At 41.6% G+C, this 14223-nt stretch overlaps 1 protein-coding gene across 1 annotated transcript in view; it reads right to left on the bottom strand.

Annotated features, from left to right (window-relative positions):
* Positions 1-334: 334 nt before the first annotated feature.
* The window catches only part of fam110b (family with sequence similarity 110 member B), a 30169-nt gene continuing 16280 nt past the window's right edge, over positions 335-14223 (bottom strand). The window contains exons 2-5 of the mRNA XM_086094049.1: positions 11514-11647; positions 8679-9237; positions 7351-7763; positions 335-4073 (exon numbers count right to left, since the gene is read on the bottom strand). Of these exons, the coding sequence (XP_085950175.1) occupies positions 3176-4073; positions 7351-7763; positions 8679-8801 (1434 nt within the window). The 5' untranslated portion in view covers positions 8802-9237; positions 11514-11647 and the 3' untranslated portion in view covers positions 335-3175. The remainder of the gene's footprint in view (positions 4074-7350; positions 7764-8678; positions 9238-11513; positions 11648-14223) is intronic.

The raw sequence follows: 14223 nt of genomic DNA, 5'->3' as shown, positions 1-14223 counted from the left end.
CTGCAAACGGGCAGGCCTGAGGCTGAGCTAAGAATTAGATTGCATAGGTCAAAAAAACAAAGAAAAGAAGTTCAGTCAATGGCAAAAAACCATTTATTGGAAGAATGCAAAAAAAAAGAACCTTAACATGAATGTTTTTATTCTTCAGTCAAGTAAAATGGAACGTCTCCATGGCAGACCACAGCCAACAAAGCTTTCTGCCGAGGCTAGATCAGACAGTTCTGCACTGAGGGCAATTACCAAACAATGCTGCTGTTTCTAAAATACAAACCTTAAAACGAACAAACAAAAAACAGAAACCCAACACACTGATCCCACCCTCCCCTGCCCCCAAAGCACGTATACATTTTTTTTCTTACATCATTTACACATAGAAATAAAAATGTACCACATGAGAACTTTGCAAATCCAAATCCAACAATGAAACGAACTTTGCAGACAGAACTGATAGCAAAGTATGATGACACTGCAAGAACAATACACTATTGTTTTCTTAATTCTGACAGGGAGAGCCTTTTTTTTTCTGAATTCCACTGGAAAGACAGGACAAGGGTACTTAACAGCAACATATGGATGGAGACTTGTTGAACCTTCAGAAGGAAGCTTGACTAGCTTTCTTGTTCTATAATGCAGGAGAAATAGTTCCTTTGCGCTCAAATACTACAGGAGTTGGACGCTCCTGTTATAAAGGGATGGTCTTGGAAGCTGAAAACAAATGCTTGTTTTTGTAACTAACTTTTGACATCTGGCTGAAATGTGTGTCGAACTACTATAGCTCTACAACAACTTTCCAGCTCAGAATCATATTTGCAAAGCCACTTAACTCTGCTACAAACCGAATAATCTCAACTGTGACTCATGTTAAGCTCTCCATTACCGGTTCGTGCATACATGATGGTTCCATCATTTGGTAGTTGTCTGTCACCCAGTGACATATAACTTTCATGTGACACCAACGAAGCAGAGAATGAAAATGGAGGCGACATGGCCCAATGTGCAGCATGTGGTGGTATAAATGACATTGCGCAGACATCAACTGAGGGTGGATTGGAATCATGTACAATTAGGAGCCTTGATTAACAGATAGTGACGTAGAGGCAAAATCAGAGCTACGAGACTGAATCTGAAGGGTTACACAAATAACAATAACAGACAAATGTTATTGGTATTGCTTTAACTTAAGGTGTCAAAATGACGTCTCCCGCATCACCGTGAATGTCGTGCAATGATTCAACGGGCTAATTGCATTAACGATCCATTTCCCTCATGAGCATGACCTTGAATTGCATTCAGCAGACAGACGTTCCCAGCATAACATTGAATTTCAGGTTGAGGGGTTTGCCTGAACCACCGACGAAGGTCATCAGAAGCAGCACTTGCTTCGTAAAAATCCTTTTGAAGCCTCCTCGGCATGATTCGCATTTCAAAACAAAACCAAGCAAGACAGTGAAATAATTCAAACGCCATGGATATGACAACGAATCTGTGAACATGTGGTTAAGAAAAGTAAATGCTGATTCAGAATAAAAACAACTAAACAAACTAACCCCCTAAACTAGCCTGTGAAATGTTAATGACATAAAGAAGATGAAGGTACATTTTGTATGCAAAAGCACTCATTGGTCTCATGTCGGTGAAACTGTGCGTGGCACAATATTGTATGCTGTCATGTTTGTTTTTCTTCCGTCTTATTGAGAACAAAATCAACATTAACCAATAGCAACACCAGCGAAATGAAACCTGGACATTACCCATTGAGACAAACGCTGCTTTCTCCTTCATTCAAAAACAGAACAAAATATCAACGACCTAAATTTGGTCACATGGCGCATCTGCTTGACAGACTTTTGGGAAGTCACTTGACAATGCGACAACAACGTTTTTCAAGAGAACATTTTGATGTGTGATCAATGGATGAGCACGGCTGATGGAGATGGCTCTGCTTCGACTTGAGGGATCTAGTTCACAAAAATGACAAACAATTGCTCATGTGGAGCTGTAACATTTATTTGTTAAGTACCGTGCTTCCTCAAACAGTGGCCAGGTTTGTTTATATATGCTACAGCCACATGTAGCAGCCATTTATTCTCCAGGCTCCGTTCCTATTCGTCTGCTTCTTTCCTCACCTAGTTTTGATTAACGTACCTACCACAACAATTTGTGAGCCAAGTAGTCAAAGGCACAGCTGCACGATCATGCGGACATGTATGTCGCGCTTTATTGATTTATTTTAAACCCAATTCTCACGACTTGGTTTATTAACAGTGCTTAAGCACCAACAGTACTCATTTGGAACGCTACAAAAATCGGTGGACAATAAAAGTGTAATTTGGGTGTTTTACAAGTAAGAGAAGAGTTGACAAAAGTTTGTTAATCTGGTTTAGGACGACCCATAGAATTCGGTGGCGTTGTCCTGCTGATATGATATCAAACTACGTGCGGTGTATTTGATATATGCCGATATGCCACCAGATGCACATCAAAAGGAAATGTTAACCAAACTGTATAAACGTGAACTCAACTGTGAAAACATGGCAAGAGTAAATGTAAATGTAACTTTAGCCACAACTTTTTTTTGTCTAAAGAGAAAATGTGTCTATGTGGAGAGGCCTTCAAGCATCTTTTAGAGTCAAGCTGACTATTTGAGGAAATACGGTATTTATGTATTCGAGTCGACTATTAGAGGAAATACGGCATTTTGTGTGAACGTAAAATCTTTGAAGTAGCCACGACACTTCCATCCCTATCTTCTCTCGGTTTGATTGGCGCAACGTCTCGCTTTCACGCACATCACTTGACCTATTTTAACAGCTGAAGTGGCAATCGGGTTATTACGACTGCGAGGACTGAAAGCAAGCTGCGCTCACGTGAGATTGTGAATTGAAGGATTGTCCTCTATGAATACGTCAGTAGCTCTTTGTCATGAGGCAGTCGCATTGTTCGTGTTGATCAAGCCAACGTTCAAACATTTCCTGTCAGTGTGCAGCGTCCCAAAATACTTCCTAATCAACTAGCTAATGTTCAGAAATGTCCTGTAAAACTCCATTTTGAGGAGCGTTTGGGTTCTGTTCTTTTTTCCTGCTGAAATTTTGAACTGTTCATGTCACCCTCAAAAGCAGTCTTCGACCAGTGAGAGCGCTTGGTCGACCACGTCTTTGTCATTGTAGGGCGTCAGCTAGACATGCGAGACCTTCTGCGTTTCCCGCGCCTGTTTGATGCTGTACAACCATTTAATGACTCGCGCATTGCGCTCCACAGCAGAGATGCCGTAAGGAACTCGCTCTCCGGCCTCTTCGTCCTCGTCTTCGCCCTCGTCGCCGTCCGACAGGCCCTCGTTTGACGACCGCCGTGACCGGTCGCAGTCAGAGGAAATCATGGAAGCCGATCTGAAGTTTAAGCTGACAATGTCTGAATTGGCCCGAGCAAAGTTCTCTGGACCGACGGCCTCCAGCTCCTCGGGGTCGAGGCCGCAATAGTTAAAAAAACGTTCCACGTCAGCACCAGCTCGGGCATACCTGTCCGACAGGTCTGATTTCGACCTGTGTAGAGAGGAACGACGCGCTACGGAGGAGCCGAGCTCTAACTCCAGGTTGGGATCGGTTGAAGGATTGGCGGCTTCTCCGGCAACGTCGCATGATTGCGACTGAAGGGCGGAGTTGTTGCAGGGTGACGGGGATACATTTGGACGCGGGGGAGGTAGTGACAATGAGAGGGCAGGAGGCGGTAGGAAAGCAGGGTTGGGTTTCGGCGGGAGCGGTGGAGCTGAGGAGCTGCTCGATCGAGCGGTACGGAGAGGTTTGCCGTTGCACAGTCGCAGAAGGTCGGAGGAGGAGTGGGAAGTCAGCAGTGGGGGTAGCGGAGACCGCGATCTTCCCGTAACGCCGCCTTCATCCAGCACTCTGCTGAGATTGAGGTTTCCTACCAGCTGCGGACTGCACCGACCGCCGGTGTTGCCTGGAGGGACCTTCAACGAATGGGAAAATGAGCGCAGCGAATGTGAGGTGCTTGGACTGGGAGCAGAGTCTTGCGGTTGCTCATTCAGAGCCATTGTGGATCGGTAGGTTAATGGCATCCTAGGAGCATCAAAACAAAACAGGTGTTACAGAAAGACACAAGGAAGGGCGAATCACGCAGAACGTTTATATGCACTATGCTTTTCCCACTTAAAGGAAATTAAAGCGCTTTAACACGGTCTCCTCATTCACAGCAACTGCCGGATTTGTAAGCTCAAGGACACTTCAGAAAGAAAAAAAATGAATATCACAATTTTTTTTAATTATAAAATCAATTTTTTTTAAATTAATTCATTCACTGTTATTGACGGCTATAGATGTAAAAATTTAATTTTAACTATTTCTATTAGTTTAACATCTTTACCACTTTTGTTAAGTGTATGAAAACCAATTTATTTTTATTGTATTAGAACAGATACAATTTGTGATTAATCGTGAGTTAACTAGTGAAGTCATGCGATTAACTACGATAAAAAATGGTAACCGCCTGATGCCCCTAATTTTTTCTTTAAAAAAAACAAAAAAAAATGGAAACAAATAATTACAATTATTTTTATTTATTTATTTAAAAAAGAAAAGATTATTAAAAATTAGGGGTGTCAGGTGATCATTTTTTAAAAAATCGTAATTAATCGCATGACATCACAAGTTAACTGACGATTAATCACACATTTTATATCTGTTCTAAATGTACCCAAAAAAATGGGTTTTCTTAACAAAAATGGAAAAAAATGTTAAACTAATAGAAATAGTTCAAATGAATTTATGACGTCTATAGCCGTCAATGGCAGTGAATGAGTTAATATGAAATGGAAATTAAATTAGAGTAGTATTGATTAAATACTAGGCTAGTAAGGCGACACTTATCTTGTGAGAATGAACACTAACAATAAATAATTTTAAAAATTAATTATGAAGCAGTAAAAACAATCACAAAAGTCAGAGTTCTGTTTTCAAGTAGTGTATTCAAAACAGCACAGCAAACGTCTTAAAGTGCACATAACTTGGCTGGTATAAAGTCATGGTAAAAAAAAAACCCTTGTGAGTGTATCGCAGGTTATGTCGTTTCCAATGGTCTGAATGGGCCTTGAATGCAACACAGACTTTTTTTTGTTTGTTTTTTGCTTGTTAAGCTACGCATGTTTGTGTGTTATGTTCTGGCATGGACGGGTAACTTTTGCAAATTGGCATTACGGTGTTAGTTCGCCGCTTGGCCTGATCATTTCACAAACGCTACAGGTCGCTTGTAAAAACAAAACAAAAACCTGCACGTTTTGTATTTTTTGCGCCACTATTTCTCTACAATTTGCGTACATGTGAGGAACGGCGGTGTTTTCGGAAAAAGACAACAACTTACTACTTGGCAGCTCGTAACGCGGATCCAATGTTATACGGCGTGAGTTTGGTGAACGCTTCTGTGATGGTTTTGGTATGAACTGTTGTTGCTGCTAGTTATTAGCTTGCCTCTCATTGTAGTGAGCGGGACGCTGCCTTGCACACTTTTGCATATGATTTTCACCTGATCTTTGTTCTTTGGCGTGAAGCCAGAACGGTTATATTATGGACGATGAATTTCAGAAAAAAACTCGCTCCTCCGCCATGGTGCGCCATGCCTCGCGCTTGTTTGTTTGCGGAAATGCGAAAATGTGTGTGCGGTACTTGACCACACTGATTCACTGTCAAATAGGGGCAGGCTGCATTTGATGTCTTTTTCAGTCAGTGGCAGAAAATGCCGACAGTCAAATTGAGCGGAAGTGCTTTACACGTCGCCCTGCATTTTGTCACACGATCTAATGTCGTCGTATCGCCCACCCCTACTTCAGCATGGTCACAACATTCAGGTTGGGAGAGACCAATCTACCACCAGAGGCATGCTGCTAGTCAGTACAGGCAAAACCCAAATTTGAAAGTAAAACACATCAGTCAGTTAGGGCTGGGAAAAAAGGTCAACCAAGTTGGATAAGTTGACTTTAAAAATAGGTCGACTTATATTTTTTGTCGAGTATAACATAGCCTTCAATATGAAATTCAAGCCTCTTGCATTTTCATTCTTCATTTTCAAATTTAGGCATTACATTACCCTCTTATTTTGTTATTTTCACAAGTCTGGGGACTTAGTGGGCTAACCTGGGAACCTCAGGGATTGTATTTTGTGGTATATCATGTGGAAATGTGTGTTGGTATGACAAAAAAAAGTCATTGGATATATTTGTTTCCTTGAATTTTGAGGAAAAGAAAATTCTGTGAATCTTTAAACGAAAAAAAGTTCAAATAAAAAAAGTAACTTAAAATGTATACTGAAACAGTAATTGCAAAACAAATACTGGGTGCTCTTGCGTGTTTTGGCCTCTTAGGGGCAGTATGGTGCCGTGCATCCGTGGTATACACCCTTACAATGAGAACAGAAGAAAGTTGCGACTAGAATTCTATTAAAATAACTCGTTTTCCACAAATTGGGAAGAATTTGTGCCTTTGAGTAGTGTTATCTTACCTGTGGGTATGTGTTGCCACAGCATTTGTGTTCGAATATTCATTATTTGATGAACAATTACAGTAATTTCTGGACTATAAGGCGCACCTGACCATAAGCCACGCTAGCTCCATTTGGGGAATACTCGAGTTTGTTACACATATAAGTCGCACTCGACTGTAAGCAAGTGTTTTAATGTTACCGTACCGGGTTCCCGCTACTTTATTTTCCATAATGAGGGCGCAAATTGTCTCGTTCTCGTTCTGTTTCTCCTACTGTATTTGGGCTCACTTGGTTTGTTTTGCTCTGCCTGACACTCTTGCGCTTCCTTTATAGTGCGCCCTCTTGTGATCTGATGGATAAGCCGCACCTTTGTATTAGCCGCAGGGTCGAATGCAAGTGAAAAGTAGCGGCTTATAGTCCAGAAATGACTGTACTCTCAAAGTTGATGCTAACTTCATGTTAGCATTTGAATGGGACCCGCCATGCTCTTTAACATTAGCACCAGGCGTTTTAAAAACCAAGCATGATTTGTATAAAAGCTTGCTAAAAGGTACATGGTGCATTCAGGGTACTTTTACAACGTAGGGAACTTGTAAATGCGCAGCGGCATCCTGCACATTAATCGTATTACGTTTTAATGATAGAGAGAAGCCAAAATCAAGCTCCCGATAAAATGTTGGTTAATCGTCCAGCCCTAATTACATGCACAACTTTTGACACAAAAAAAAAGGATTTAAATGAAAAGTAAACTAATTTATTCAAATCTTATTTAAGAGTAACAGGCAACAGTTCAGAATGAGAAATATTCCCCCCCCGCAAGGGCTCCATAAAAACACAAAACTGTACCAGTGCTTGATCTTTTACCTGGAAGGTGTCCAACTCCTTGTTAGTCCCCCAGATGACCTCATCAACACAGCACTCTTAGCTCCACCCCTGAGCCCTTCAGAGCCTGCTCCCGAAGAGGACGATGAGTTCAGGAGATTTTTGAGGATCTCCAGGTTTAAATTCTCCCGTTTGCTGCCGGCGCTACTGGTTGCACATGTGTCTGACTTGGCGTTGTTATTTGAAGGTTTGAAAGGTACCCCACCTCCGTGTACGCCGCCGCACACTCCAGAAGATCTCTTTGAATGAAGGCTATGAACAATAGCAGGCTTGGCCAGAATAGGCGGCTTGATTGGTTCCTGCTTGGCGTTGATAACCTCTTGGCTCTTAACATACTTTGCTTTGTCAGCTTCGAGTCTCTCGACAGCGCTGAGGCGTTTTGGGTTGGGTTCAACCTAAAACAAGTAAATACAACATTAACACCGAGCAAGGAAAACACATCAGTAATACAGTTCCAGAAACAGAAGTAAGCATTTAGAGTTTTTATTTTGTGGTCCATTAGCTTTTGATACCAAATGAAGAGAATGCATACGTTGGCCTAAGATCATATTATGTTTTGTTTTTGTGTGAAATATTTTCTTTTGAGTCGGTGCAGAGTAAGCTTCTACAGTGGCTGATGTCCAATACGTTTGTGTTAATTCCCGTCTTTTCTCGTGCAATCATACTGGCCTGCACCGTTTAGTCTCCTGTTCTATATATACACGCACACACAATACAAACTTATTGCTGGACACTACCTAAAAAAATACCAGCCCAGTCTAGTCACATGAATGAGCTGTTTGTTACAGCTAAGTATAGCAAAGTATCTAACCGTCATAAGTTAAAAGTAAAAATAAATAAATAAATAATAATAATAATAAAAAACAAAACAATGACATAACTCCATAAGAATTTTCAGGCATCTTTTTGCACTGGTTTAAAACAGCACATCGCCATTGCCATTAAATGAGCAGACTGACATTAACCTGGTGAACTGTTATTGTGTTTGAGGCGTAGATCACCGTCCTACGAATATTGTCATTCATCCAGGTCGTTGTATTCTCAGCGAACTGAATCGATTGCAACCGGATTATTGTGGTTGTTTTAGAAGACATTTTGTCTCAAACACCTGCAGGGCTCAGATTCCGTTATTCCTCTTCCTTTATTTATTACATCCAGTATTAGTTAGGAACGCATTTTTGGTACACTATGGCAGGCTTTCATTTGAAGCAACATTTTAGATGGCATGGTTTTACATTTTCCTGATTTGAAATTAGATATTGATTGAAGTCACTGATTGAGTGAGTGCCAAGTTAAGAAGCATTCATTACCGGTCTCCTGAAGTAGTCTGGGCCCTTGTTAAGGATTCGGAGTGGAACAGTGGAACTGAAAGGTGTTGCAGTGCCAGTGGCCTTGCTATCTGGCAGAGCTGGAGCAAGGGTCTCTGTTGGCATGGCAACGAAGTGGCCGGCCGTGGTGGCAGCGGGAGCGGGGGGGTTGACAGAGGGTGGGGGCACTGAAGGACCCCCAAAACATGAAGACGCAAAGTGGAAAAGAGACCACCTACAGAGAGAGAAACATCCTTTCCCTCACCATCACCTCGAGGAACCGGTGAGACTTGGAACCTAACTATGGACTAATATTTCTGCAGTAGCATTTTCAAAGAGCTTTCAAAGAATCTTTGCTTTTAGTCTTCTGTGCTACATTCAAAGTAATACGCCCAATTACTTGAACTGCGCTCTACTGGTCGAGAGTGTTTATTGTAGCCAGCAAGCTATCCATCAAGCAAGAACATGCACTGAATGAATACCAGAGGATGGGGAGTAAACGAAAACAACCCCCCCCCCCCTGTCAGTCAACACCCTTGCCCCCTTCAGTTCTCCTCACTATCTGAAATAGAGCAAAAAGGAAGAATGAAACAGGGTTAGCAATGATGTTAACAATGACATCATGCACCTAGCAACAATATCAGGAATAGATATGCACTGAGCAGCAATGTCAGGAATAGATATGGGACACACATTCATAACAGAGCGCCTCAAGCTCCCACACATGGTAAAATGTGGGAAAACGGGACTTCGGCATGCTTTGTTCTGCTTCTTGGCTCAATAACATTTTTCAAGCATAGTATCTAATAGTTCAGTAGATTTCTATGTTTGTGTTGCCTCTCCAACCGTGTTGTTGATTAATGAGCCCGTCCTGGAAGAAGCCATGCGAGCCCAAGTCATGACATTACCTCTACTGAGTTTCACAGATAAGCTTGTATGTTGGGGCTCATGACAAATAGGCAGTGGCGGACGTGCGCGCACAAAGGCACAAAAATAAAGGTTATTTTAAAAGATGATTACCAATACACCTGGTGAAATGAGAAAACTCGGTCACAAGTATGCTGCATTTCAGAAAACTTGTCATTTGTATTGGAAGGCTGCTTTAAGCTCTTGTGAACTTGCAAACCGATGTACCCTGACCTCACTAAAGGCTTATTCATACTGGCGTCGGCGGCGACGGCGTGACGATTGTCTTCATACTTGTGCGCAATCCACATCTTGTTTTGAAAATGTGCTGCAGTTTCACTCCAAGTCGGGGGTGTAGCTACGGCGGGTATAGGCTTGGATGCCACAGAAGGAGATTCATCTGCATTTTATGGCCAAAAAAAAAGAGAGTTGGCTGCCATTTGTGTGTCTTTATAATGCCTCAAGCTTGCATCATACAAATGCATATTGTAATGTTTGAAAAGTGACTGGGTCAAGCGACGAGCTAGTAACAATTATTTAATGCCAATCTGCAACCGTAACCGCAACCAAAACACAACAACACCCTACGTGCTTAGCTTACACGTTTATGTTGCTGTTGCTTACAAACGCAGTTGCCTTCATGGAAACTATCCGGGGAAAGCTACCATCTACGGCGCTCTTCTCGACGTAAATCACGTGATGTGCGGCGGTCGGAGCAAACGCAGGAGTTTAAACCAGGCTTAAGATGCAAAAATCCAAGGTCATACAATGATGGCATGCCTAAAGGCCTAGATACGCCAACCAGACGTCGGCCAAATGTGACCGACCCCTACCCCCTGTGGCGTCGGCCCAGACGTTGGCACGTCACGTAGAAAAATGATGTAAATACACACCGCACCGAACCCGATCATTACATACCCTCAGCGCATGCGCGAGAAGAAATTCCACTCCATACCATCGGCGGCGGTAGTCACTATTCCTAAAGGCAACCGGAAACCTCTTTACGGGGTCGGGATATAAAAACGTAAACAAACATACCGGTTACTTTTACTGATTGCAAACAGTTGCTATACTTCTCAAGTATAAAATAAATCCTACCTGCTATATCCAGTCGCGTCCCCAAGTCAGGCCATAGTTTGGCTTTCATACCTTTGTCAGCATACCCTTGAACAGTAATAGTGTCCGCCCCTCCCGCGAGACCTGTGTTGCGTTTACTAACAGTCGGACATAAGAGTGCTCAACAGAAATGGCAACACCGGAACACACAACACACTTAGTTCGTTACAATATCATACAATGCCGGTCTCTCTTGAACCAAAGAGACGAGGTCATCTTCGCGATCTTCTGTTCAGACCGACACTGTGCGTTCAAATGCAGAGGCACTTCCTCTTCTCGCCCCGTGCGCTGATTCGCTAGCTAACAGCCAATCACAGTGATCAAATGCCCCCGACGCCGATTCAACATGGAATGGAAACACCCCAAGACGTATTACAACTTGAACCGACTTTACGACAGTAATTTACACACCGATCAGACGGCGCATGCATGAGGTCGGATCGGTATATCTAGGCCTTAACGTAAACATTCAACTTACAGTCAATTAAAAGATTCTGAATCTAAAATTTCTCTCTCTATATTGGCCGTACGATATTTCACCATTTATCACAACCATATCAAGCAACAAGTATACCAACTTACCGGTCTAGTGGGTTTTTCAGGCTCTTTGAAGAAGGATTTTGTCTCATACTGTACACATATGCATGTTCAATAACTATTGCATGGCTTAACATGTGGGCTAGACCAATAATTTGAGAATGGAACTCAAACAAATCGAACCGAACCAGTCGATCCAAACAGTTTGGACGGTTTCAAAAACAAACAAAAAAAAGTTCCACCCCTTGAGTGCATAACGGGAAAAAAAAAAATTCTTACCAGAGTTAAACCTGTACTGTCTCATAACAGAGTAGCACAGATTTAAGGATGAGAGACTGCCACTTGTAATTGGCTGTTTGAATTCGATCCCCCCTCGTCCTCCAGGTGCTGCTGGTTGTCAGAAGGAACCACAGCTGTCAAAAACACAAACATTGACAATAGTTCACACAACTAAAATATAGTCTGTACATCTCGTACATGATCTGTCACAACTCTTACATGTACGTTCGCTGTATAGCTATGATAATACCAGATTTAGAAACATTGCTTTACTGTGGCGAAAGAGGAGAGGTTATCCTTCCTCAACATGGTGCCTCCTAAGGTGAATGCATTTACAACATTCTCCTGATACAAACTTTTGTTTCTGTTTTACTTTTATGTGCATCTAGAATTTGATGCCTGCACAAAGTACCATACCAGTACTGCGCCATACATTTAAGGGAAGCAAAATGAAGGCAATTTATAATTTCAAAGTACCGGTCCTTGGGGAAAATGCAATGAAAGTGCTCCAACTCCGTGTCAGTGCAGTGTGTCCGCCGTTCAGGTAGGACAATTACAAAGATAGAAGACGGAAGTATCGGGTTCATTTCCTTGATCAGGCCAGTACAAATGACCCAACAGAGGTTATTGACAGTAGATCCAATAAAATTGCTCACCTAAACAACTTTTGATTCAATTTAGAATGAGATGAGAGATTCTTTGGGTTGACAAAGAGTCACATTATGAAATATATTCAGTCTAAGTTTAGCATTAAGACGAAAACTGACAAATATGTGAAAAGCCTACTCTCCTGCTGAATTGGACCCACACAGAGAGACAGAGGGGATCTGATCAATTCTTTATGCTGACCTTTTCCACAGACAACAAAGCAAAGTCACTGATGCCTCTTTCACCATTACTCATCGCAAAGCTATCATTTCATGTCCGTCTTCATCTGCTCATCTTCCTGCTCTCGCGTTCTCCTCCCATGCATACTCAGCAGGCACAGGGGTAGACAACAATTGGGGACCGTCCCTCTAGGAAACCAAACATCTATAGGCTTCATGATGAGTCATTTACATAAAATGCAATCTTGATCAATTAACCCCCCGCAAAAAAATACTGATTAATAACATTTACTGTATTACTGTGAAGATCTATCGCCGAATCATAGATGATAATTACAATCAAATAGCCAACATGCCACAAACTAATGAAGAGGGAGACCCTGAAGGAATACAGTTGGCTCACATAACATGACAAGATAGCTGCGCACATGGAAGCTGCGGCTGGTGCGTAGGCAAGGCGAGGCAACTTTATTTATATAGCACATTTCATACACAAGCTACCTCAATGTGATTCTCACAACCGAAAAAAAGCACATCACCTAAAATCATTTACGGATCAGCTCATGAAATTCACAAAGCAAAAAGAACAAAAGGATTTAAAGAAATTTAAAAGCAAATGAAAGAAAAAAAAATACTGTATAGGATATATCGTATATATTTAAAAAATGCTTATAAGACCACAAAAAAAGCATGGGTTTTAACCTGGATTTAAAAGACGGTTAGCGACGCATTCCGTTTGTATGCAGCATAACAGCTAAATGCCTCCTTCTTCACCAGTTTGCTTTGAAACTTGGGCTACGCTAATTGACCCAAGTTTGCATACCTCGGAGGCCTACTGGGGTTCTATTCAATTAGCATTTATTTTATGAATGCGGGAAACTAAACCATTGAGTGAGTTATAGACCAGTGGGAGAATTGAATTTGAAAATCTACTGACTGGGAGCCAGCGTAAAGCCTTCAGGAACGCAGTAATATTCTGATCTCTTTGTTCTGGTCGGACCCCGAGCTGCGGGGTTCGGAATGAGTTGCAGCTGTTGTGTGCAATGTGCGCATGTTTGAAAACAAATACTGCAAAACCCTCAGAGATTGGACAGTTATGACTAATTATGCCCACTCACATAAAATCTCAGCAATCATTGTCAGGGGCCCCATCTCTCATTTAATTATCATATGAGGGGAAGGAAACAAAATATACACACGATAGTTGTAGGGTAGATTTCCTTCACAACCGACGGATGATGGACTTCATTGACTTCGTTTACATGCAGTCAATATTCGGGTTATGGTCAGAATTCCAGTTTCTGAAACAATCGAGGTAACACGTTTACATGCATGGCGGAAAAAGTTACTCCCGTTTACATGCTTATTTGTGCTCGATTCGGAATAACCCGTTCGGACAACGTAATTGCATAAATAACGTCATTTCCGCTTTTAACTGACTATATGTTCAATAAAAGACATTATATTTATGTCACTCACCACGATAAATAAAGTACTGTAGTTTTACAAAACATATTTACAATAGCTACCAACTACTTACTTATGGCATTTAAAAAAACTATGAATGTTAAGTTTATGTCAAAACTAATTTAGAATCAGTATACATTATTGTTGTCTGAACATTTTGCACAGGAATTATTTTGGAATAAATGAAACATTTAAATAAATGTTAGTTGGGTTGATTAGATTAAAATCGATTAAAATCGTAATCTTCCTGAATGTCTGTTAAAAATCGGGATTTTATTTTTTGGGCCATATTGCCCAGCTCTACCTCTAAGTGTGGTTCTTTGCTGCAAGCGTCATGTTTGCTGACAAGGGCTTGAGTATTTCCGATGGGTTACACGCCAGAAGCACGGACTTCTATACTTGTATTATACTGTATA

This window comes from Leptonotus elevatus, chromosome 1 (genome assembly GCF_054856555.1).
Source record: "Leptonotus elevatus isolate MCC_2025b chromosome 1, RoL_Lele_1.0, whole genome shotgun sequence".
In the NCBI taxonomy this organism is placed as follows: Eukaryota; Metazoa; Chordata; class Actinopteri; order Syngnathiformes; family Syngnathidae; genus Leptonotus; species Leptonotus elevatus.
This window is presented reverse-complemented; position numbering and strand designations above follow the sequence as displayed.